Below are 26,356 nucleotides of genomic sequence, written 5' to 3'. Positions count from 1 at the left end.
AACCTCTGAAACTGCTTCAAATTCTGAGACTGGACAAACAATTGGTAATTTAATTTCTGTTAAGAAACCTTTCCTCTATAAAACTTGCAAGCAATGCTTCAAGCTTTGTGTGCTTTAGAAGGCATCGTGATGCAGTAGGAGGAGATCAGTTGGTACTGAGGACCTGACATCTTTGTTTATACATGTTTCAGGGATGGTCTGTTCAGTTCTATTTGATTCTATGGATTGAGTTCCCATTACTGGTTGATATGCATTAGCAGTGCTCCCAGAAAACAAATTCTGGTAGAATTTCATCCTAAATGAAACCACTTTGTGCACTCTGAAGTTGTTGTGTGATGTGAACCAAAACACAGTCAGTGGGAATAACACAGAGTTTATTTCAATAGCATACTTCTGAACTGAACAAAAGTGCTAGTCTAATTTTTTAAGTGATGAAATGTGGTTGAAAAAAATGAAAGAAGCTATTTAGTTGATGGAAACAGTGTAGTTTAACTGCTTTAGAGAACTTTTTTAGGTTCCAGATTGTTGGCAACACTGAATTACTTGAAAGACCAAAAAACCAAATTTGTCATGTAACAAGTGATACAAAAGTACCATATAAATTAATATGTGTGTTTTCAGAGGCAATTCTTGGCTTTTTTGTGTGGAGTATTACAGTTTCATATAAGTTTTTAGCATCTCCCAGAACAGCCCTGCTGTTTATGCAGCAGTAGCATAGCTGAGGAAAGCTTTTCACACCTGTTGATCAATATCTGAAAAGTCGAGATAACAAGCATATGAGGTCACACTTCCTACCTCTCCATCTAAAAATAAATGCCATGTCTGCCTTTGGCTTGTAATATATCTAGAAAAGTCTAGATGCAGCTGAGAGGCATAGTAGCATTGAGCTATCATGATTGAATGGCTGTGTCATTCCGAAGCCAGAGGATAAAGTGGATTGTTCTTCAGCTGGACACTTTGTTAAGGATTTTTGCCATGAATCACTGAAACCCTACTGAGATAAAGAATTCGGCCTTGAGCACGCCATAGAAAGAATTGTATCTTCCTCTCACATTTAAAACTCTATATTCAGTTCTCCCAGACTGAAGTGACTGTAGGATATTTCCTATTTTTCTCCTCTATCAGGATCAAGGATTTCAGAATCTGCATTAACTGAAAATTGTAGTTTCTTTTATGTTACATTGGTGTAAAGGTTTTCTTATAGGTCGGTACTTGCAATTAGATAGGCTTACCTTCTAATTCTATCAAAGTCACATCCAACTTCAAACATCTCGAAATAGCACTATGTCATGATGCAATACCACTGAACTTCCCCCAAAGTTTTAGGATCAGATCACATTCTGTGACTTCCTTGTAACATAACAGTCCTTGTATCTGCATTTGCAAGAGTTTTCCCACATTTGTAACTGGCATGTTTGGCGGGTTAGAGCAGTTTTAGGTGTTTAGTTTTGAAGGCACGTGATCTCATTCTGTTTTAGAAAGCCCAGGTTATATACTCAAATGCCTAATACAAAAATTGCCTTTTGTTCTTGCCAGGGGTTTGATAAGTGTGAAGAAAACTGCTCTGTCAGGGTGAAATGCCAAACTTCTGTTATTGTCAAGTCACTTGACACTCACACTTTCTCATTTTCCATACCATTTGAAAAGAAACACAGAATATTTATCATATGTAACAGATTTATTTTTACCTTTAGTTACATACAAAGACAGAAACATTAAACAAACATTTTAAAACACCAATGACATTTTAAGTTTGTAAAAATAGACATTATGTGCACTCTCACTTCCAAAAGGATTTTCATATTTGTGTGCTTTATTAGTGGGAAAATATTATATATACTATACATAGCCTCCATGATACCTGAAGAGCAGAATTATGTTTTGTGCCCAAAAATATTTCAGGAACTAACCTTGGAAAGGGTGCAACACTTTTTTGTCTGCTTATGATATACAAATGTAAATAATAAAGTCAGTGACACACTCATTTTTAAAACTTTTAAATTCTGAAATAATACTTTAAGATATTTTGAAAAGTCTTTGAATATGTGGACGTTATATTTCAGTCTTTGGGACTTGTGAATTTTTAAAATAAATTTAAAGTATGGACAGCTTCTTATTTTGATTTCGTATTCTACTTACATTTTAAGCTTCTTATATTGTAGAATGGGAAAAGTATATGAAGTTATTTTTTGTTAGTCTTGTAGACTTGATAAAAAATTTTGTAGATTATTCTACTTTAAATTGGGTTTAAAATACCCCAATAAATAATTTCTGACTTGTGTTGGTATTATCTGTAAACGCTAAGGTTTGGTTTGCCAGTTAGGTGTGTTTATGTGGCTGGCAGCTACCTGAAAGCAGTGTAGCCCTTGACAAATTCCAGGAATTGATGTCAGAAATGTATTCTTTCAGCCTTTGTTTTTTCCTTAGGACTTCACTAATTTTTTGTAAGAGATCTTTCCTTTGTATATTTTAATTAACAATTGTTTTTAAAGTTGTCCAAACTTTAATTTTCCAGCAACAAAGATATTGTGATGATGTTTCCCCTTTTTTTCTATTATGGAAATTAAAAGATGGAGATGCAAAAATCCAGTATAATTTTCTGCAGAAACGTTTTAAAATTTACTTTCAAACTCAATTTGCAGTGAGTTTCCATTAGAGTGTGGGTTTTTTTTCCAGAAAACAATGTATGTGTGTTCATGCCTCAGAACAATTTTTTGCTAAGTTATGTGAAAGATGATGCCATTGCAAATCATTAAGACAACATAGAATTTTTGTTTTGCTTCATACTAACCAGTCTTTATTATACTAACCATTTTATTATGTGACTTGACATTTATTCTTTATCACAGTTACTGAATCAGAAAATTAAGGCATTATAACCCCAAATTCAAAGCAAAGTAAGCAAAATCTATCTGGGGTGCACATTAATGCTGGTTGAATAATAGACATGAAGCAGACATGAACAACTGCTTGTTTTGTACTATCCATGTAAAATAGCTGCTTTTTTAATGACCTGTCAAGCCTCTACATTTGCAGACTCTAAGACTTTGATGGTGTTGGTGTTTGCATAGATACTTAATTTATGTTAGAAATAATGTCTTGTTTACAGCACTTATGTATATGTTGTAGCATTCATGTTTCACTTTTTGTATTCCAGGACAGCTGTTTTATTTTATACTTCCTTGACTTATATTGACAACTTCAAAGACAATATTTTAGCAGAATTTTTCTGGTATAATATGCTACTGCTGGCTAATAGGGGCTTCCACCTCCCCCAGAATCCCTCAAGGGAAGGTTTAAAGATGCTACTTTGGATTTAGTCAGAAGTCCTGACACTTGTACTGCAGTTCTAAGCTGGAAATGGCTTTTTGTGTGCATGCATATAATTGTGTGTTAACCTAAGACTAGCATTTTGGGTAAACGGTGACTGTTTCATATCCCTCTGGTGGCCTCATGCGAGCTCGGGCGTGAGCTTCACAGTACAGTTGGCCCTCCACAAAGAAGTAACCTTTTTGTTTCAGGTTGAGATTGCAGTCAGAGCACACAAAACATTCTGGGTGCCGGTATTTATCACGTGCCTTCACCACTGTTCCTCTGTATGGAAACAATGAAAAGAAAAAAAACAGAATTAATTCATATGAATTTTAAAGTGAGAAGAAACTGAAGCAAACTGGTCAAGGGAAGGCATCCCTACCCATGGCAGGGAGGTTGGAACTAGATGATCTTTAAGGTCCCTTCCAACTCAAACCATTCTATGACTATGATTGTGATACAGTATTACACAAAGAATGTTCTATGTATTTATTTTAAGGTTGTTCGTCTGATGGTTTTGGAAACTGCTGTATTATTTAAGTTTGGATGCTGAGTTTGAGTAAGTGACATAAAATGCTGTAGAGTTGATCACATAGTTCATTAGTGCATTGGAAAATTAAGAGTTTAAAGAAACACGTTAGTTTGGTTACAAGACAGAAAGTACATCCTAACCTATCAAAATAGTGACAAAATGAGTTTCAAACCCACATTCCATTCGTTAGCGATAGTGTTCTCTGAGTTCATAATTATCTGTCTTCTTTGCTGAAGTTAGAACTTTCAGGTAGAAATCTCGTGTTTTTAAAATAAGTTCACAGAGCTTTCTGGATACTCCCACTGGGTTGGGAGAAGGGTGCTTTGCACTACCAAGAAGCTTTTGAGAATTCACAGCATGAGATAACACAGCACAGATAACTGCTAGTTACGTTATGTGTGTGTTAATGGTTGACTTGCAAAAGGTCCTGGGAAATCTCAATTAAAACCTTTGACAGTACATTTTCAAAACTGAAATAATCTGTATCGAAATTGTTGAAGGTATAGGTTAATAATTACAGATTTAGAAATTCCTTGAGCTAGAGATTTCTAAAACTAAAAAGAAACAACTTACAGAATCCCATTCCCGCACTTGTCACACAGTGGCACTTTCTGGACACCAGGCATGGCAGTAGGTGCCTTTGTTACAGGGGCTTTCACACTCCTTGTACCCACAGGGCGCCCATCTGAGAAACAGAACAACCCAGTTATGTATAGGCTGATATAAAAGCATCTGATGCAGTAAGTACTTTTCCTGTAAATATACTACTGGATGTATTTACAGGCTTTCACTTATATCAACAAACAATGCTGTTTCACTATAGAACTTTTGTGGGCCACATTCCACCTCTCTGGAATCAGGAAAAGTGTTGTGTAGCCGTAGCCAAAAAGCAAGTACAAAAGAGATCGTATATGCAGTGCTCTCTGTCTCATGGACATCATCTAATTCTCTGGTAGTAGGTCTTGAATATAGCAGGAGAGGGAGGAGGCTTTACATAGCAACATAACAAAATCAAGACCTATTGTTAGAAAGCTTCTTATTTATATAAATCACCATACAAAAAATAGGAATGATTAGTAGCATGATATGAATACAAAATAATAACAAAATACAAGAGAATGCCAAGCAAAATCCCACAATGGTATATATAGATAATTAGACGTATTTATCCCTTTTCTGGTAAATATTGAGACATAAACATTAAAATTTTAAGTATTTATCTCTTAGGTTAATTGTGGTTTTATTTTACTCTTTATACTTATTGTAAATATAACAAACTTGCAGTTTTTGGGGATTTTATTTTCAAAATGTCTTCATTTGGAGGAAATATGGCTGTAAATTATATTATCCTCTTCAATTTTTATTTAGAATGAAGACATAATTGGTTTTAAGGGGATTTTAAGAGTTTGTTTTAATTCCTCTTTTCCTGGATGTGGAAGAGAGCGTTTTCTTTCTTGGTGTCATGAGTATAAGGAGCTTGTCCCAAAAATCCTCTCATATAAAACTTTTTATCATTCAGTTAAAGTCAACTGTACATTAATGATCTTAAAACCTGAGAAAAGATTCTGAAAAAGGTGATTAACACCTCCATGGTATTCACAGAGGAGATAGCTAGCTATACAAGCAAGGAGGCGAAATGACAGGAGACCTGTGTGATAATTATAAGATAGAGAATGATTAAGGCTTTCAGCAATGCTTATATCTCTCATATCTCTTACTTTATTCTTAGATTCCCCCTTCCCACAAACATTTTAAAACTATTTGAACAGGTAGAATATGTCATTATTAACCACCTTCCTCGGAGACTAAATTCTGGAGCACCTTAAAGGAGCCAGATTGGCGCGGCTGACTGGGCTCCTCCTGGTTGGCATGGAGCATCTTGTACACGTCAGACTGAGTCACTGAGTTGGGAGATGGGTCACTGTAGCAAAGGGAGGAAGAGCAGATAGAGCAGTTTAACAAATATAATTTTAAAGCAATAGTTCTACCAGGCATAGAGTCTGATTCAGGAAACAAACATAAAGACTGTGTTTCAACAACTACTGAAGGACTTTCTTCCTGGTAACACTGCTTTATATAGCCTCCTTCTTATCTAAAGGAAAAAAATTAAATCAGTGCAATTGTTACAAAAATAAATCTACAAAGTCATGAAAGTATTTCCATAATTACGATTCTGGCTTTACTGACATTTGGAAATAGGCCATTTAACTTCAAAATAGTTTCATTCCTGTAGTCATCTGCTGTATTACCAGGTGCTCTTTGGTAGGGCAGCCAGAAGTTCCCTTTTCACATCACCTGGCCTCAAGAATGTTGTTAAAATCACAGCTTATACCTTTACATGAGATCAGCCAAAACCTAAGCAGACAAATCTTTTGGGAAGATATGACTTCTAAGTTGGCTCGATCACTAGATAATACAGTGTTTATTTTGTTAAGAAAATTGTTATTTATTTAACTTATGGAGATGACAAAAAAGAGAGAAATAGGTATTGTATGGTAGGAAGCATTGTAAGGTGAATACTGACAAATGGAAGTTCTATTTCTTGATTTAATAAAAATGAGACATGGCTTACTTTAGTAATGACAATTTTATGCTGAAAAGATAAAGTAATTTATTGTCCAAACAATAGTTGATGGTTAAATCTCAAATGACCTGCAAGATGAAGATTTTACTAAGAATACCTCATGTGATTTTAAACCGTGCCGAATGTCTTGAATTGTTCATGATAAATGACATCCTAAGTAGTTGAGAGGAAAGGTAGATGACTATATGTACTGGCAGGAATTAGACTGAATGTGTGGCATCTGTAAATTTCAAACTACTAATTAGGAGGGTCCAAATTTACTTGGATGAAGTCTATTATCTTACTGCTATACACACAAATGTCTGGTTTAAATTTCCTTTTGCAACTGACCTTCTACTGTCTGTTAAATCTTAGGTAAGTTGCCACTGGAACTAAGCAACTAAGTCCACAAAGAATTAGACTGAATTTTGCTTTAAATAGTTTATTTGTTTACCAGGGTAGCATCCAAGCTGCCAAATGGCCCAGTAAGAGCAGCAGCAGTTGGGTAGTGACCCCTCTGTTGCTTATGTGAATTGTTTGCATCTTCATCCATCGGTAGATTTCTTTGAGCTGTCTTTAAGCTGTTGAAGAAACTACTATTTTCTTTTCTTGCCAGATGCTTTTAATGAATAAAAGTAGTTTCGTTTTTACATTTCTTGGCAATGGTTAATTAAACTCTTGAATTGTCTCCTCTTAACTAAAATATTTCTAAACATCAAACAAGTGATAATGCAATTACATACAGAAGGCAAACAATAAAAAAAAGGGACACAAATGTGTGAGATTACATTTCTAAATGCATACATAGTGAAAACCAATCCCACAACAAAAGAGACATTTCAAATGTATAGAGAGTCAGTTCTCAAACTGTCAATGTCACAGGCAGTGTGAAATCTGATTGCTTTGGGTTTAATCCATTATTTCAGAATAAAAAAGCAGCAAATATTTCTTTTATTGTTCTCTAATTGTTCTGATTGAGGATAAATATTCAGGCACTAGAGTAACTTCACTCTGCAAAGACTTCATGAACTATAGTTTTATTTTCATTAGATAGGGTGAACTTAAATACTTCTATATAAATATGGCTTTTTTGGTTAGTAGCAGCCAAATTCTTCGAGGTGTGAAAGAAGGCTCATTGGTGCCAATGATTATTGCTTATTTAAAATATTAGTAACTAGCTTTAGTTTACACCATACATATTATGAATTATTAACTTAAGTACCATTGTAAACCAGAAAAATAATTTACTATTATGCAAAAGTAAAGATAAAGCAATGTGACTGGTGAATGATCCCTTGGAAAGAATGAATAGTACCTTAATCTTTGTATTGTATAATCATAATTGTTATCCATATACATAAGGTTCCTACCTGACTTTTAGTCATGCAATGCATAAAATTCGTAAGTCAGACATGGATTAGTAGGCCTACCGTAAATTCTGTCTCTTTTTGTGCAAGAGCTAAAAATTGTCCTGAATGAGAATTAAATATCTGGAACACTATAAACATCTACAAGATTTCCTAACCTTCCTAACCTGAAATTAAACAGTTGAAATAAATTTTATTTAATTATATTTTATTACTTATTAATAAGAGAAAATTATTAAATTGTTATCAGATAAGTAATTATAATAGTAATAAACAGTTTTGATTTTTGGAGGGAATCAAAATCTTGATTTGGAGTGGTCAGCCAGCTAATAGTCCAGGTAGTATAATCAGTTTTTATTTATTACCCACAATTCAAAGAATATTACCTATGAAATATTTATTTGTAAATTCTGAAGGACTCCTTTAATACTTTGGGTTAGAAAATAGAAATTACTAATATTTTAATGAAAATATTGTATGTTTTAAATAACTTAGTTTCTCTCTAACCCTTTCACCCTTTTTCATGGAAAGAGTGATATTATTAAACCTTGTGATTTTTGGCATATTTTAAATTTGTATATTCATAAATATGAAAGATACTGCTCTAATTACCTTATGACAGGTGATTCCCCCAGAGCTGTAGAAACTTGGCCTTGCAGTGTTTCCATGATATTGTCATCTGAGTACAACTGCATAGGTGTGTTAAACTGAGCATGTACAATCTTGACACCGGGAAGCTCCATTTCCAAGGGAATGTTAGGGGCCATCTTAGACACTGCTTTCAGCTCTGTGGGGCAGATAGAGCTAACCGTGCTAATTGAAGAGGGGGTACTGCGTCCACTGCCACAGTCCATCCCTGAAGGAGTGCTGCATCCACTGTGTTAATAGGCACATTACAGAAGAGTGTGCAGTGTGCATTGGATTATAGAGAATAAAGACAAAAGTACAGAAATACAGTGATGTTAACAGGCCTGAAAAGCATAAATGGAACAGACACAGAAAAGCAAAAGTATAGAAAGCAGAGAAAAGCAAAAGTATACCTAGTCATTGAAAAGAGTTTTCCTGCAAAAATTATCAATGCCAGTTATAAAGCAGTCCTTGAAATTCTGGCATGCGTGTGCTCTTTAAAGATAGTAAAAATCCATTGACAGATTGAATAATTCAGAACATAATATCACTTTACATTTGTAATGCTAGGTTTTATCGAGAATTAATTAAGCTCCTAAAATGCTTTGTTCTAGGTGAGTAATTCTTAACATCTATAAAACGGTAGCACACAACGGTTGTGTGAGTTGTCCATGCAGTGATAGAATAAACACCAGCAGCACTGAAATCCCAGGCACATCATTTCAATTCTATACCTCACAACTATCTCAGTCCACAGCTGAAAAGACTACTATAAATTAGTGTAAAATAATGGGGGTGGCATTTTCTAGATATCCTTGAATTCTACAATAAGATATTTATTAATATTTTTAAATTAGTTTAATAATTAAAAAAATAATTTGTTAATAATTACAAAGAAGAAGAGATACTAAAGCATCCAGGCTTACTTTTGCTTTTCTAAATCACAGTGTTTCCAGTAAAATGTAAAGTGGTCCTTCACAAGAACAATGGGCATGTATTCAGAGAATTATTTTTTCCTACTTTTGAAGTAGACTTTATAATTAATTTATACATAAAAAATAAGATGTACATTTTTAGAAATATTAATTTTGCTTGACATTACTGAAGTTACTGTGCAATTCAACATACCTGGAAAAATATTAGCAAAAAAAATGTGGACATTAGGCCTGAAGTCTTTCTGAGTGTCACTGTTTTATACAGTTCAGTCTTCTTTCCATAGTACCTCAGAGGCTTTGTTTGTTACAGGGTATTTCTTTGCTGTTGCTATGTAACAGCACGTAACCAAGGCTTTTACACAGTCATTGGTTATCATTTATGTGATATTTGGAGCTGTGAGACAATAAATGCTTCAAATACATCCTCCAACCTTCCTATCAGAGTTGTGGTTAGTTTTTCCAAGCTGATGATTCTGTGTAAACCTGGAAGAATGCTCTATTTCCCAGTTTGATAGTACAGTACTCTGCTCAGTAGCTTCTCTTGGGTGGAGAAGACAAACCAAAATTCTGCCTTTGATTCAGAGGGGAATTTGTGCAGGACCACTTTCTTAAAATTTTAAAGGGAAATACAAACTTTACTATCGAAGACAAGTCAAAAAAAAGTTTATTCTAGAAATGGTAGGCAAACCTTAAAGCAAACTGTAATTGTGCATCATCACCTAGCATGAGCCAGCCAAAAAATCCACACAGGGCAACACACGAATTTACAGTATTTTCTTTTAGAAGAATCAGGACCACCTTTAGATCCTGCAGTAGAGTAAGTTTTGTCAGTGCCGATAGTGTTAATAAATGGAAAGCAGGAGGAAAAGACTAGGAAAACCACAACTCTTGCTATGAGCAGCCAAAGTAATGTTAAACCATGATAAATTATTGGTAAATAATAAATAAAATATAGTTATGTATTAAATGTAATCTCCAGTTAGTTTTGCCAGAATAAAGTCCAAAATTTTGGCCAATGTCCAACCCATTAGTTCAAACCCCAGTCCACAATCAGGTTTTCTTTTAATCAAAGTCCTATTTAGCCTCAGCTATCTGTCCTAAAAGCGTGTTTAGCAGTGGGTATTGAGCCAAACTGATGAAATAGTAGCACCCAAATGTTGTGACAACAAGGTTTCACAGATGTAACACCCTGTGTCAGAGATTCTGCAGTTTGCAAGTGCAGACCTCTCCAGTGCTGACAGACCTTGCCCAACTGCAGTTCTGAAACTTGTTGCATTGCTGTCAGGGTAGTTTTTGCAGTTTATTTTCCTCATCTGACATGCTGGAAAATGGCTGTTTACTTCAGTATTTTCATGGAAAACAGTGTGTAATTGAGGTTTCTGAATTAAGAGATTAGGCTCTTGATACATTCATTTGAATTTTCATAAATCCAGTAGACACATGTAAAACCTTTTGGGACCTAGTGGTCCCAAAGTCTGTTTTGGTACAGTCGGTAAGTGCTACCTACAGTGAGAAGCTGTGGATGTTTGCTAAGGACTGTTTTGTCCTTGGGAACCTTTTCTCCACTGTGGTGGTGTTCTACATTGATACTTCTTGTTAGCAGGATGGGACCATCTCCTACAGTCAGGTAATTGAAAAATTTAAGACATCTCTCAAAACTGATGATCAATATGAGATTACCCTTTGAACACTGGAATCATTTGTCATCCTGTTCTTCTGGTGTAGTTTGTCAGACTTAAATTAGTATGATTAAAATGCAGGCATTATAATTTTTCAGAATTAAAGGTAGAACACTAATTCCACTAGTAAAAACTTCTATTGCTAGCAAGGATAAAGGGTCACATTGCAATATATTGCAGCCCTCATGCCCTTATGAGCTTCCTTGTGTTTTTAGCCACACAGTTTGAATTGGCTTTTCCTCCTCTGTATTTGATAATGTAAACAATAGTGGGAAATTTCATCACCAGTTATGACAGAGGATTATTACATCAAAATGATGGATGTAAATGTGTAAGATTTTCTGCATTGGAGTTTTACATGTCTGTGACATCAGTTTTCCTATTTTAGCTCAGCATTAGATTGTTTTCTGGAAAGAGATCTGCTGAAATGCAAATTTAAAATCTCTGAATGGCCTAGATTATAATCTGTATAAGTAGCTATCTTTTGTTCAGCAAGATAACAAATTATATGTATTTGCATTTGGATGGAAAAAGTTCACAGTGCCAAAGATCTGTAAATGTACAATATCTGGTGCTATGCTGTAAACTGAATCAGGTTCATGGATACAGTTACTTCAGACTCTTATCAGTATAACTGAGATGGAAGTGTAGACCCGCTTTCTTTTGGAAATAGAAATTTGAATGCTAAGCCTGAGCTCTGTGAGTCAACCATTTCATTTTTTTTGTCTGTTTGTTTTTAGTTTTGGTATTAGGTTATCTAGTACTATAAGTAAATTTCAAATGTATCTGTATGCTTTATTAATGTCAGTGGTGAGTATCCATCCATTAAAAAAAATAACACCATGCATCAAATCCAGCACAGCACTCAAAGTTTATAACCTGCTTCGGCCTGAGATTATGAAAGGTTTGGGCCGAATATTATGCTTGTGTTCGAAGTAGTTCATATCCTGTAAAGAAAAAAGGGTTAAAATAACTTTCTTTGGCCTACAAATGTTGATTTCTAGTTAAAATGAAGCTAAAAATGTTTTGAAGTTTTAACCATGAAATAGCCGTGTTTTGTTTGTTCATTCCTGGTACTCAAAATGCAAACGCTGTAGTGTTCAGGAACATTCAGAGTAAAGTGCAGTTACAAGAGAGAAGGTCAGAGGGTAGTGTTGCAGCCCAACGTAGAGTCCAAATGCTGGCTACCTGCAAACGTTGCTACAACAGAGCTGAATGGATAGTTCTCTGTGTTGGAAAAAATTGTTTTGCTGATCACCATTTTTTAAATTAATGAATAAACTCCTGATTCCCAGAAAAAAACAGCAAGAGCTGGACTTTTAATTTGAAAATGGAACAGATAATGAAATACCACAAATGACCATGTATTATAAGTAAATATTAGTACTCACTTTTGTGATGAGTTAGGAATGAGACCCCTCAGTTGTCCATGAAGCGCGTCTTGAATATTGCCAGATGAATAGAGCCCAATTGGAGAATTATAGGAGGAGCTCACTACCTGTCTTTTGTCATCAATATTTGCTGCTGCAACAAAAGGCTGGGCCCTTCTGTTGTGAGCTGTACCAATAGGCTTGAATTCCTGTACATGATAGGCAGACAAAATACACAGAGCTACAATGCACACCAAAGCTAGTAATGAGTAAAACTGACAACACACGTATTGTTAATCTGCATTTTTTACTTTTGCAACTCTGTTATTTTTTAACTGGTGCAAGCATCCTATATTTTTCCATGAATTTTGTATATGCTACTTAAGCTATACGCATTATTTTCCTGCCTCCGGGCAAACAGAAGGCTTAGAATAAATGGGAGGAATGAATATTATAGTGACTTTTCGTATTGTTCTTGAGATTTTTCACTGTTTACATTCTGTCAGAAACATTTCCTGGATAGTTAGCTTGACTGCTTTGCTTTAGTGCTAATCTCTAGATTCTGCATTTTCATCACATACTGATAGAGGGATTCCCAAAAGTATGACTTTTATTGTGTCTTGCCTAGAAAACACATGATTTTAAACACTTCTTTTAACGGAAATAGTCTTGAATGTACCTCAGATTGAGAATGTTTTTCTGAACATATTTCATCTTTGAAACACACTTGTGCTTCAAAAATTGTGATGCTGGTATAATTTAAACATAATGTGAAATCATCATAAATAGGTAAAACCCAGAAATGGATAAATTTGAAATTATTCTTCCTATGTTTGTTTATTTCTGTAGTACTATTTTTTTTTTTAATTGTTGACCAGGATAATTTCCTTCAGTTGTGGAATCCATAAGGGATAAGATCTGGAAGTAAAATCTCTGATGATCTTTCAGATACTTAAAATCTTCTTCTGTAGTGGTTGGCCAGGAATGATAAAGGCTACTGACTGCGTGAAAATTCACTTATTTGTATTGTGTATATTTAGTCAACAGTCTCTTTTGAGTCCCTTTCAGCTCAGGTCCACCCCTAAGCCTCAGAAGTAGACTTTGAAAAAGTTAGCCTTGTCATCTGCTAAGAGGTTGTTTTCATACTACCCTAGTGGGTGAAGAACATTAGCTGCTGCAGTCTATCCAGCTGCTGTGGCCCTGATGTCCTGCAGCACCCTTTGGAAACAGTACTGTGAGAGCACTTGAACTTCCATGCATATGGAATAAAAAGTTTTTGTTACTAACAAATAGGTGTCTACAACCCGAATTGATATTTTCTGGACCTTGCAATGTTAAGATAGCACAGGTCATTAATACTTCAATGTCCATTGAAATCTCTGCTGGTTCTCTGATTTGGCTTTGGTTTTGAGTGTGATTGTTGTACAGCAGTTTCAGAAATATATTTAGGATCAGAATAAGGAAAAGTCATGGATATATAGAATGTGCAACCAGAAAATGCAAACAGTAAAAAGCAGTTGTATTAAATGAAAATGTTTAGCAGCATTGCACTGTAAGAGGCTACTGAAAGCAGCAATCAGATAAATGACCACAAAGATTTTACTGGCAATTCCTTCTTTCTGTCTGAGAGAACTGAGTTGCAGTTAACAAAATGTATTAGTAAATGGAAATAATCTAATAGTGTTTAGCATCATGGCTACTTAATGAAAGATATTAATGTCAAAGTATTTAAAATTGATTTAAATCCGTATATGATTCAAAATGAACAAAACCAACTGAGAACATTGTAATTTCATCCCCCTTTTTCATTTCCTATTGAGAAATGAATAGAAGATGAGGTACCATAATAGCATATTAACAATGTAACAGTTGTGAAACAAGTATTTGCAATTAGTCAGACTTACATACTGTTTTCTTTATCGCTCATCTAATCACATAAAATGTCAGTGACAGAACATACAGCAGCAAAAATAGTCCAGCTCTTGTGTTTACTATATCTCATCGAATCTGCAAAAAGTCCTCTTTTAGTTCAAAAGCTAAATGAGAACTGAAAGTTGTTGAAATTCCTAATCAGGAATGTTTGAGATTTACAGTACTTAATTTCTTAAATTTTTTCCAACTGATAGATGTCCTTTTTGCAGGGTTAGCTACATTTTTGCATTGATATATGTGTCAGGAATAGAATTAATGTAGCTCCCAAAGTCTGTAGAAAGGCATCCAACACAGACCATATGATGGTATTCATTGGGGTAATTGCTGTGGCAGAACACAAATGAGTACAGTTTGGAGGTATCGTGTGGCTAAAACCTTGATCTTTTAAATGCTGTTAAAAAGAGGGGGTAGATCCTCAAAACTAGCTAGGACAATTATATTGTTTCAAAAGTTGATTTTCAGTGGTAATAGACTATAAAGTTACTTTTTAGAAGAGTGGCTTGTATTTTTCTTAGATTTCTATATATATATGCATAGCGTGTCTCACAGGAATGTATAATGTCCTTCAGGGCCAAAAGTCTAGTCTCACTGAATAAAATGTTCAAAGGCAAAGATAGATGCAAATGAGAAAAGCTCAAATAAAAACAATTCAAGATATTGTGGTAAGGAATATAAAATAATTTTCAATCAGGTTAAAGGAATTGTAACAGAAAACATTTATAGGTCATCATGTTATTTTACATTGACAATATAGCAGAAAGGATTTTAAAAATAATTTTATAATTTGCCATTTGTGAAAGATTATCTTTCTAATTATATTCATTGAGAACTGCATGTACTAAGTCACTTTTATACAGAATACAATGTGATTGTATTAATAATTCTTCAAGTGGTCCTATTATTTATCCATCACACTATAGGTTGCTCCAGACTAACAAAGTTAATGTGGCTGTTTTTTATGTGGGAACGTGTAGCTTTCAAGAGTCACTTTCAGTCAGCCACTTATTGCTGTAAGTTGGAATTGTTGCCTCAGTTTCCTCTTCCAAGGGTTTAAAAATAGTGAGAGCTTTCATTGGGCTCTGACAATTGCCTCTGTCAGTCTCCAAATGACTCTTGGGAGATGTTCAGCGTGATACAGAAGTTTGCTACTATATAAAGGTTCCTTGTTCCATAGCTGTAAGTAGGAACAATTTTTAGTTGTCTATCAGTTTTCACAAAACCATCTCCAAGCATCTGTAGAAAAATTTTCATCCACTGAAGATACAGTAAGTGTTCTTTGGCCAAATAGTTGGCCAAATTGCTGAAAAATTTAAAATAGGTTTTACACTCATTTTAACTATCTTTTATTTGCCTACAAACAGAAACTAGATGCTTATTAAGAATATTGGTTAAGTCTTCATCTGTTTTTGCTATTTAGTTGGCTTATAATGCATTTTAAATGACTGACATCTCTTAACTTTCTTGGTGAATTTTAAAATGTCTATCTGGCAAGAGTTAAAAAGATCTGATTACATTTATAAGATCTATGACCTTTTGAGCAATTTTAATTTTTATAGAAATGGAGGAAATGTAATTCAGTGGTTTTCCATTTCTGTACATCAGTCACAGAATCACAGAATCAACTAGGTTGGATTCAACCTATGACCTTGTCAACTAGACCATGGCACTAAGTGCCACATCCAGTCTTTTCCTAAACACCTCTAGGGATGGTGACTTCACCACCTCCCTGGGTAGCTCATTCCAATGCCCAATCACGCTTTCTGTGAAGAACTTCTTCCTAATGCCCAACATAAATCTCCCCCGGCACAGCTTAAGACCGTGTCCTCTTGCCCTATTGCTGGTTGTCTGGGAAAAGAGACCGACCCCCACCCGCCTACAGCCTCCTTACAGGGAGTTGTAGAGAGTGATGAGGTCTCCCCTGAACCTCCTACATTCCAGGCTAAACAATCCCAGCTCCCTCAGCTGCTCCTCATAGGACTTGTGCTCCAGGCCCTTCACTTGTTGTTCTTCTCTGGACCTGCTCCAGCGCCTCAACATCCTTCCTAAACTGAAGGGCCCAGAACTGGACACAGTACTCAATGTGTGTCTTCACTAGTGCCAAATACAGAGGCAGAATCACTTCCCTGGACCTGTTGGCCACACTGTTCCTGCTACAGGCCAGGATGCCATTGGCCTTCTTGGCAGCCTGGGCACACTGCTGGCTCATGTTCAGTCTTCTGTTGATTAGAACCCCCAGGTTCCTTTCTGCCTGGCTGCTCTCCAGCCACTCTGTTCCCAGCCTGTAGCACTGCAGGGGGTTGTCATGGCCAAAGTGCAGGACCCGGCACTTGGCCTTGTTGAACCTCATCCTGTTGGATTCAGCCCATATATCCAGCCTGTCCAGGTCCCTCTGTAGAGCCCTCCTACCCTCCAGCAGATAGACACTCCCTCCAACTTGGTGTCATCTGCAAATTTGCTAATGTAAGACTCGATCCCCTCATCCAGATGATCAGTGAAGATATTAAATGGACTGGGTCCAACACTGATCCCTGGGGGACACCACTAGTGACCGGCTGCCAACTGGATGCAGCACCGTTCACCACCACTCTAGGCCTGGTCCTCCAGCCAGTTCTTAACCCAGCAGAGAGTGCCCCTGTCCAAGCCATGGGCTGCAGCTTTTCCAGGAGTATGTTATGGAGAAGGTGTCAAAGGCTTTGCTCTTACATGACCTAGACAGCACAGGTTGTGCAAATATTTGTCATCTGGAATTAAAGAAACTTTGTACTGTTTTCCTTACTGATATGCAGTGCTGCTGGGACTCCTGTTGTGACTAAATATGTGATAAAATTTAATTTAAAATTACAGCCATTGTAGAACAAAAGGCTATATTTATTTTTTTTCCACAGGGAGGTCAGAGTGATGGATGCTCTTGGATGGAAGAATTTAATCTAAAATGGAAATCATCCCAGGAATGGTATAGCATATTTGCTTGCAAGCATTTCTACTTGTCTGGTGCGTATTTATTAAATATATTCAGTGCTCCTGATTTTTCTAGGAAGGAAAGAGAGATATACTAAAATGAAAAGGCTGGTTTTAATCTAGGAGAAACAGTTTTTCTAATTGCCAAATGGAAACTACTTTTCAGTAGTCTGCCAAGTAGCGCTCAGTGAAATCTTGTGATCTATTTTAAAGTAACTGTCCTTTTTAGGAATGCAGCTTTCATGCAGAGGGATTACTCTTCTGTCATACATGCCTGCATGGTTTTCTCTATAGCTTTTTTAGTGAATTTGTTCCATTGCTATTCATTTAATGTGTATCCTACTATTCCACAAAAATAGGCATTTAAAATAGTTTTGTTTCTTCATTAAAGTATCTCCTGCTGCTGAAGAGACTATGTTATTTCTGAATAAGTTTACTGTATCACTTAATGTAAGTTTTTAGATTGGAAAGAAGAGAGAGAAATGAAACACTGAAATGCCATGTTTGGAAGTGTCTCTGGGAAAACTTTGGATTGGTGGGAGTACCTATTGCACAGGATTTATTGACATGGAGTCTGCACTTACATTTTCTAGGATAACACAGAATAAATACTTTGACATACTTGCTTTGAACCTGGAGTTTTAGGATCAGCAGAATGCTCTTCCCTCCCCCCTCTTGGGAGAACACCAGATGTTCGTGTATGTTAAAAAGGAATGACAAATAAATAAAGGACTAGGTGTAGGCAGTAGCTAGCTAATTAGCTATTAATGGTACAGAGACTCTGACTCATAGTAGCTCTTCTTTTTGAGCTTGAAGAGAGAGGAGGATGTCAATTGAGTGGATTTGCTTTGGTCATATACAAGGATCAAGACTTTGTTGGTCAGAAGTGGTGAATTTGCTTGTACAAGACCTGTACATGGATCTTGTACAGATTCATAAACTTCAGTTCTCTGGTATAGTATAAAAATGTATGGAAATAAAGAGATCCAGCATTAATGGATCTCTCTATTTAACCATTACATCAAATTGAATTATGTGGTCTGATGAGTTCATCGCTTAGGTACTTGGCATTTATTCCTGATTGAAGCATTTCCTCAAATGATGAAGAATCTCTAAAAGAGTTAAAGCAACTTAAACTGTATCAGAATAAAAGAACATTTTTATTTCCATAATAGAATGATGGTGATAAGTACAGTCTTAAAGAAATATGATAATGTATTGTAGATTGTTAATGTTTTGTTTCAGTTATAGCTGAAAAATCAAAAACATTCTGTCAGATAAAATGGTGTTCACATATGTCATATTCATGGTGGTCTGTATTAGCTTAAACTGGCAGATAATGGATGAAGTTCTATTCAAAGAATTTTAATGACCACAAGGGAGATAATTTATAATGTAAAACGGCAAATGGAAATGGTTAGGTAACTTTTCACAATTCATACCTGTGGTTCAGCTTCCAAATTTATCTTGAAGGGATGTGCTCTGCCATCTTCTGAAACTTGTGGGGACCATAATTTAGTTCCTGCCCTAGAAAGAGAGAAATGCAGAATTTAAATATTTTGAATTCCGATAGGGTTGTATAGGTCCCTATGAAATATAGTGCAGCTTGGAAATGTGCAGGCTTTTCTATGCTTTTTTAATGTTTTGACGTAAAAAAACTTTGATGATATGTAATCAATATATATAAAGAGTATTTACTTTTTTAAAAATTATGTATGCTATGAACAATGGGAAGCAAATTGTTAATAGTTTCCAAATACAAAGGGAAAGGGAAAGTACTGCCTTTCTGACCTGAGCTGACCAAACTTTTTAAAATTTTACTTTTTTAATGGTTGATAGAATGAATGTTGGGTCCTCAGAATATTTTGCACAAGTAAGTGAATATGATAGCAATAATCCTAAACCAGGAACTTCAATTTTTTTTTGTGATAACAATATCCATGCAAAGCCTGCTTTTAAATGTAGAAGTGCAATCTAAGTGTGCAAAGTATGTGCAAGTGTAAATCAAAGTGGCACAGAAGATTCTTTCAGTCACGTAGGCAGGGATAACAAACACAAAAATACCAGTTACAATTCTGTTTTCACTGACAAAGTGAAATATGGCAACTAATTTTATAGTAGCATAATAGTAATGTTAAATACTAATCTAGTACTGTTTGTTATATATACACTTATCACATCTTGAAAATGGCTTCCCAAGATAGTTGTTAAATGGCATATATCAGTCTGTAACAGAACCTAGAATTAGCTGTGGGAGTTTTTAACCATAGTGTGTGCTCTAGTAATTAGACAATGATCCTTTCAAAAACAACTCCACCTTCTGTAGTTGGAAACAAATATTGTGCTCAGCTGTAATAAAGAGCTGTGCTTCCTTGAAGGCCTCAGGTCAATCAGGGCTATCCTAATTTGGAGAAAGCTAAAAGAGTGTGCTAAATGATTCTGATTAAAGGCTGAGCAAACTCAGCTGGAGATGTGAAGCTGCAGGTTTTTTCTCTTCCTGGCTCTAGCTGAGAGAAATGAACACAAAAGTTTCTGGACTCCTGCAGTTTAGGTAGGAGAGTGTTTCTTAGTTTTGTTTTGAATGTTGATTTGAGAGTCCTGTATCTGGCTTAATATGTTGTGACCAAAAGGATTTGCTTTAAACTTACTCTTTTGTCACCCTTTACGAATGCCTGACGTGATGTTTTCCCTAACTGGGAGGATATACTAGCAACTTTGTCTGTGCTTGGGAGCAGGAGGCAATGATAAGCACCTGCAGCTGAGGAAATATTGGAGTAGAGTGGTCACTGAACAAGTGACAGCTAGATAAGGGTTTTATTATTTCCCCAAAACATGAGGAACTGCTTGCTTACTGATGGTTAACATAGGATTTATGGAATCAGCAGAGTCATGTGGCAAGTAACCTGAGAGAAACAATTTTTTTTTGTACCTATGAAGATGAGTTCTGGGGAGTCTTGCTTGGCCTGGAGCTTGTGGGGTGGGTCTGGTTGCTTGTAATTTTAAAGACATCATGAAATTCTTCAAACTATTTTAAATAGTTACATTATATAATAATTGTAATGTATAATCAGTTGGTTGAATAGTATATTCTTTCAGAAATAAGCAGACATGTACACATACCTCTCTATTTTCAAACAAAGCTGATGTGTAGCTGCTTTAATTCTCTCCTGGGCATCATTATGTGTCATGTTCTCTGTGCCTAGACCATCAATAGCTATAATAACATCACCAGGGCACAGGTTGGCAGCTGAAGCCTTGCTTCCAGGTGTAATCTGAAAAGACCAAAATGTAACTGCTTAATCACCAGGCATGCCTGAAAATTGATAGAGAAAATAAACTTCACCATGCTTCCCTATTTTCTGTTGGATGGGGGAGGCAGGGAGTGGGCCTGTAAACAACTATATGATTGCCTACAAAGAAAATGAATTCTTAATTTTGCCAGACCCTCTGTAGTTCTTTTGAAAGATCATCAAATAAATGTTTTATTTATCATAACTTCAAATTAGATGGAAATTATCTTTATACTTCTGCATAAGTTTCCACTCTGACTTCTGTAGTTACTGTAACTCATCTTTGAATCTTCTTTCTTAACTGCCATATATAACTTGCTTGAAAAAAAAAGAGTTATATTTTCCCCTTAACACCACTAGCAGAAGAAAAGAGCCATTAAGAAATAGTGTTACTTAATGTTCATGGGTATGATGTGCCAGTGGACTGAATAATATAGAAAGCAATGTTTAAGGACAGGTACAGCAGTTCATGGTTTCTGTTAGCCTGGCCTTTCATGCTGTATTGCCAAATAATCAGAAATATGCTAATAATACTAAAATAATATTTTTCTTTTTATTCATGTCTAATTCAGACCCTGAACTCCTTAAAGTGCTTATCTTTCAGTCCCATTGCATTTAAGTAACAATGTCCCTGATCCTCCAGGGTGATCCATGTGGTGCAATTCATATCTTATGTAAATGTACCACCATTTGTAGAAATAGCCCTCAGCTTATCTTTCTATGCTTGCCTTTTTTTTTTTAATCTACTTGATAATCTTCTATATGACTGTTAAAATAGTTGAAATGCAACATAATTTTGCTTTAAAATAACTCTTGTAGAGAGGCTATGACCTTAGACATTACTGAAGCTTGTTCTAGAATTGCAGGTCTCTATGTGCAAAAGGGGACTTCTCATACCACCACAACACTTACACATACCACATACACAACAGGTCTTAGGTCACTGAGTGGGATTTAGGTCCCTTAGTTATGTATTGCCATTTTAGGTGACTTTTGATTATCTAGACAACAACATGAAATTGATGGATGTAGCACGTAACTCTTCTGAAAGAGCAGAACAAAGGGGACAGACCGATTCATCCAAAGTAACATTAGTTGCTTATTTATAAGTAAATGAATCCCAGTGTGAAGGACAAAAATGTCAACATAGTGTGACTTACAAGAGCAGTTCTTTTATCTGTGGCACATATTAAGTAAAAAAGCTATTGGAGAGAATTTTTCTCACTGTAGGTTCTGCTACAGCAAAAGCAAGTGTTATCTTGATTATTAAAAGTGATTAAGGAGGACTGGAAAACATGCTGTGGAGACATTCTGTAGTTCTGGTGTTTCGCAATTTTCCAGGAAATGAGGAGATTAAGCTGCCCAGTGCACCTCCAGCATGTTCTGAACCCCAGCTTTGGTGAAGCTGGCAGACTTGTCTCTGAAGGTGACAGTACTATCAACATAAAAGCCAAGTAGAAACATTCTTTTTGATGAGAGTTTGCTTTGTGGGCTCTTTTTCTGCATTCCAGCACATAAACTTATTTTTGATGTCACTGTAACAAACTGCAATGCATATGTTATTATCAAGTCAAGGCAGACTTTCCAAATGGGTATTTGTGGCCAGCTGGAAGCTTTTCCACCCTCACCCTTCAAAAGAATGGACTAATGTATTGTGGTCTTAACAAAGTGTTAAGGTGCCTGAATACTCTGTTTGAATATGAATCAAGGAAGTTGCTTATAAATTCTAAGTCTGAAATCTCCAAAATTGTCTGTTTCTCAAACTTCAACAGCTGTAAGTGTAAATGAACGGCATCGAGACCCCTTACATCACTGTAATAAGGCAGGGGATTTAGAAGAATGATCATGCTTCTCCTTTACACTGGGAATTGTTCCTGACTTTGCTTGGCATGTTGTGAAAATGTCTGCAATGACAAACTGCAGCGGAATTCCTAGTGTTCCAATGTGACTGTTGATGCTCTAATACCCAAAATGGGCAAACCCAGCCGTTCTTGGTTCCCTCTCAAGGGTAAGGTAACTTGTATAACCCTTATATAGGTTACTCAGTAGATTATGCTTTTTACATGTCACAACAAATCATCTGCTGTATCTGTGACACACTGCAGCAATGTACTGAGATAATGATCCTGCCTTATAAAGCAGCATATCTGTAGGACCTAACCTACTCTGTGTTGATGGTAAATCCCCTGGATTTTATGTCACTAGCTGCATATATACCATTTATATGTTTGAATGGGATTACCAGTTGGTGGGAGCAAGGAGGAGAAGGGTCAGGAGTCTGTATTTCCTATTATTTGGCTGAATTGTGTCTCTTGGGCCTTAACACCTTGATGGGTGTGCTGAGCATGACGTGCCCAAGCCTGCTTGGGTGCAGAGCTACCTGCCCTCATATAATCTTTTCCCTCATCTGATCTTCCTGGGTTTGGCAGAAAGAGCCAGCATTCTGCTGCTAGAATTGAGCAGGAGGAATATGGCTGGGTGTCACTCAATATGTTGAGGGGGGGAAATCTTGACTGTTGCTCATAGGGAAGCGGGACTGACAAAAGTACAGTGGCCTACATTTTATAGAAAGAGGCCATGTTATTCATGGCAAGATTCCATCATATCATGGGTATAATATTGATATTGTGGGTACCTCAATAATGTAAATGTTGTTGTTTCCTAAGGGCTTATTAGTTACCTATTAAGTGTGTATTGTGAACACTTAGAATTGTGTTATGACTAGTGTTTGTCGCTTGCTCACCTGGGCAGGTGAGATAGATTCTACTGTTGCTTTGGGAAAATTTTTGTCTTGCTCTTCAGGACATGCCTGTATGGCATGCCTGTTACTCCTGTATCTTAGGTAGCTTGGATTTGGATATGGATATGTGTTGATCATTCAGATGTTGTCACAGACTATTTAACCACATATGGGTCAATGTCTCCTACGAAACTGAAGACAACCTCTCTGCATCTGATAATAGACATACAAAGCTTATCATGTTACAGCATCATAAATTTTCAGGCTTTGTGTTTTCTGAAGAGAGCTATGAATGTCTGCAGAGTGAATAAATATAAAATTGAGTTAATATGAATACTAGCACTGTGATTGGTAAAGGTCTATATTAAAAGAGAACTTAAATCTAGAGTTGATAATATTTCACCATTCCCTCCAAACTTTAAAAGTCTCAGTTGTTCTTGCAATGCTTTATTCAGTAGAACTTAAATTCTAGGATTGCATTCCTCTAAATGCTTAACCCAAAATGTTACATTATTCTGGTTAGAATAAACCAAAACTATTCAGTTTGATTAAGCTAAGGTTTTGATCAGTTTCAATAATGCAATTTCTTTGCATCTGCGCAAAGTTCCAAGTATTTCAATAAATGTTTCCACTATTTGTAGTTCATTTGTTGTTTCTGACCATAATAGAATTTAAATATGTCTATTTTAGTCCCCTCTTGTTCTTTCTCTTTCCCAGTGATCATGGTCTGTGGTTTTTACATTTGCTTGAAACAGTCAAAACAGCAGAACAATTTGCAGATGAGCTATTGAGGTGACATCTGTTCTTTAGACAGGTGGATAGTCTCTTATGTTGTCTGTCTCGACAAGTCCTGCTAAAAGCTTTCCTTGTTGAACAAGGAACTATAGCCAACCAAACATAACACCTGTCCAATTATTTTATTCAAAATGTATTTGAAAATAATTTCTATTTATTGTTTAATGGCAAATATTTTTAATTTTTTTTTCTTGTCAGGACAGTTAAGCCAAACGTGACCAGGTTGCTGGTGATACCTTTTACAAACAGAACACTTATGTCCCAAGAAGCAAGACTTACGAATCTTATGAAATGTTCTCTATTTCTTAAGGGGTATTGTATGAATACTTATTTAGGCACTCTTTTAAATGTATGCTGTGGTAACAAAAATATTAATTTTAAACAATTCTACCATTGATATACTTGAATTTGAGCTAAGCAAACTTAACCATGTCGGTTTTTTCCTATACATAATTTCATTGTTCTACTTGAAATGTGATTTTGAACATTTCTGTAGTATGCCAGAAACCAATGGCTTTTGTCTTGTAAGGCATTTGGTAGGTATGAGTCAACTGCAAAGTAATTTATTCCTTAGAAAGTGACATTTATAGTAACATCCTTTGTTATTGCAGTTTTAAACTTCATTGTAGTTAATCTAAACACAAAGAAAATACAAACCAGACACAGCTAAAATATTTTTCATTGGAGATAATGGAAACTATTTTTCTTTTAGAGAACCATAAAAGGCAATGAAGGCCTCAGAACATTCAGAGATTTTTTTAATTAATCAATGTTTTTATCTCATTTCTCTCCAAAGGCTTTGCTATGTCCTATGAGTATTTTTCATGTAACTTCATTCAGTCAAATATAATAGCATTCTGATTTACTTCTGTTCAAAATACATGAAATGTTTTATGCTTTAATTTAATTTAATCATTTATTCCAGATTTATAAATTTTCACTAGTTAATATGTGAGAAGGTGATCCTTAAACTTTCTACAGACTATTGTTTGGAAGCATTTTTACTGCAAGGCATCACCAGTAGTATCCATCCATCTTCAGGGTTCTTGACGCTTGCTCAATACCAGGCATAGTGTATATAGTGAGTCATAGTGCAGGGATTTATTTAAAAAAAAAATAAAAATAGCAATTTGGATGCTCGTGGAACACATACTTGGTGTGTCTAAGGTCCTGAAAAGCAAAAATATAGGGAGAACTAATTCTAGTCTGATGTGCACTGAACATAATTTTCAAAATTATCAAAATATGTATCCTGTCTTTTGAGTAGATCCATGTCTGTAGATGCAGGGCAGCTGACAGTGTGTTGTATGCTACATTCATTGAGTAACTGGTTTCTTAAATTTGAGATATTAGTTAATATATTGAAATCCATGAAAAAAATGAAGGCTCAGATTCTTGCTCTTAACTGGGGGGGAGTGAGAGAGGTAGGTAAACTTTCATTTTCTAAATATGACAGAAAACACCAAATAACTACCTCTTTCATATTCAGGACTGGACAACTTTCTCATATTTCACTGATTTAATGTTTATGGAAGTGAAAACCTTCACATATGTAAAAACAGGTGCTGTTGCCTTTGCTGGCAATAATCAGAACTTGATTTAATTAGATGAGTCAGATTAATTTGCAAAGCACAAACTTCCAGACATGAGGAGCTGCTGCCAAGCAGTCTTCACCTCCAGTGATCTGAAAGGCTAGTCGTGAAAAGGATAAAAGTGAGGTCTTGTCTTTACACAGCTTTGAATGCCTGGGAAATCATGCCAACCTTTTTCTGCTGCCAAGGCACTTGAATTTAATTTTTGAGGCATAAGTAGAAGTGCAGTTAAAGTATCTTAGGTGAATTACAGAAGCCTGTCACACAAAACTTGTAAAAACTGTTAGCATTTCAGCTGGCTCTCTTCAGAATTAGCAGCCACTCGTTAATCTACTCACAGTTTTGTCTGAACTCCAGAAAAGGGCAAAAATCTACAGCAACTATTAAATGGAATTAATAGAAAGGAAATGGAAAGAGTACATACCCTGGTTATGATTAAGGGTTGATTAAAATCTATTCCTCCCGAGAGCCTGAATCCCCAGGGTGACGGTCCTTGGAGAATAACGTTTTGTGGCATTGTGGACAGTTTTTTCTTGGTTACTCTTCTTTTTTCCTTAGGTCTGTGTGAGGAGCCGAGCTGTAGGAGGAAGGTTGCTGTCAGCAGAGCACCTGTGTACAGGGCAGCCGACCTTTTATACCTCTTAAGAAGTTTTACTCATTCCAA

The 26,356-nt window shown here is 35.8% G+C and overlaps 1 protein-coding gene across 3 annotated transcripts; it reads right to left on the bottom strand.

The window, feature by feature from the left end:
- Window positions 1–1,659: 1,659 nt before the first annotated feature.
- On the bottom strand, window positions 1,660–26,356 carry PDLIM3 (PDZ and LIM domain 3). 3 transcript variants are annotated; one of them, XM_008924761.4, is made up of 8 exons: window positions 26,117–26,354; window positions 20,396–20,547; window positions 18,718–18,802; window positions 11,895–11,962; window positions 8,387–8,650; window positions 5,638–5,765; window positions 4,418–4,529; window positions 1,660–3,594 (listed from the first exon to the last, which is right to left on the bottom strand). In XM_008924761.4, the coding sequence occupies exons 1-8, from the start codon at window positions 26,207–26,209 to the stop codon at window positions 3,405–3,407; spliced, it is 1,092 nt and encodes a 363-aa protein (XP_008923009.2). In that variant the 5' UTR covers window positions 26,210–26,354; the 3' UTR covers window positions 1,660–3,404. The 3 variants fall into 3 exon arrangements, with proteins under 3 accessions (XP_008923009.2, XP_008923010.2, XP_017925723.1); XM_008924762.4 differs by lacking the exons at window positions 8,387–8,650; window positions 11,895–11,962 and adding an exon at window positions 12,407–12,594 and having other exon boundaries at window positions 26,117–26,356; XM_018070234.3 differs by lacking the exon at window positions 8,387–8,650.

Source organism: Manacus vitellinus, unplaced genomic scaffold (assembly GCF_001715985.3).
Source record: "Manacus vitellinus isolate BGI_N305 unplaced genomic scaffold, ASM171598v3 scaffold_0_pilon, whole genome shotgun sequence".
In the NCBI taxonomy this organism is placed as follows: Eukaryota; Metazoa; Chordata; class Aves; order Passeriformes; family Pipridae; genus Manacus; species Manacus vitellinus.
The sequence above is the reverse complement of the archived record's forward strand: the minus strand, read 5'-3'. Positions and strand labels throughout refer to the sequence as shown.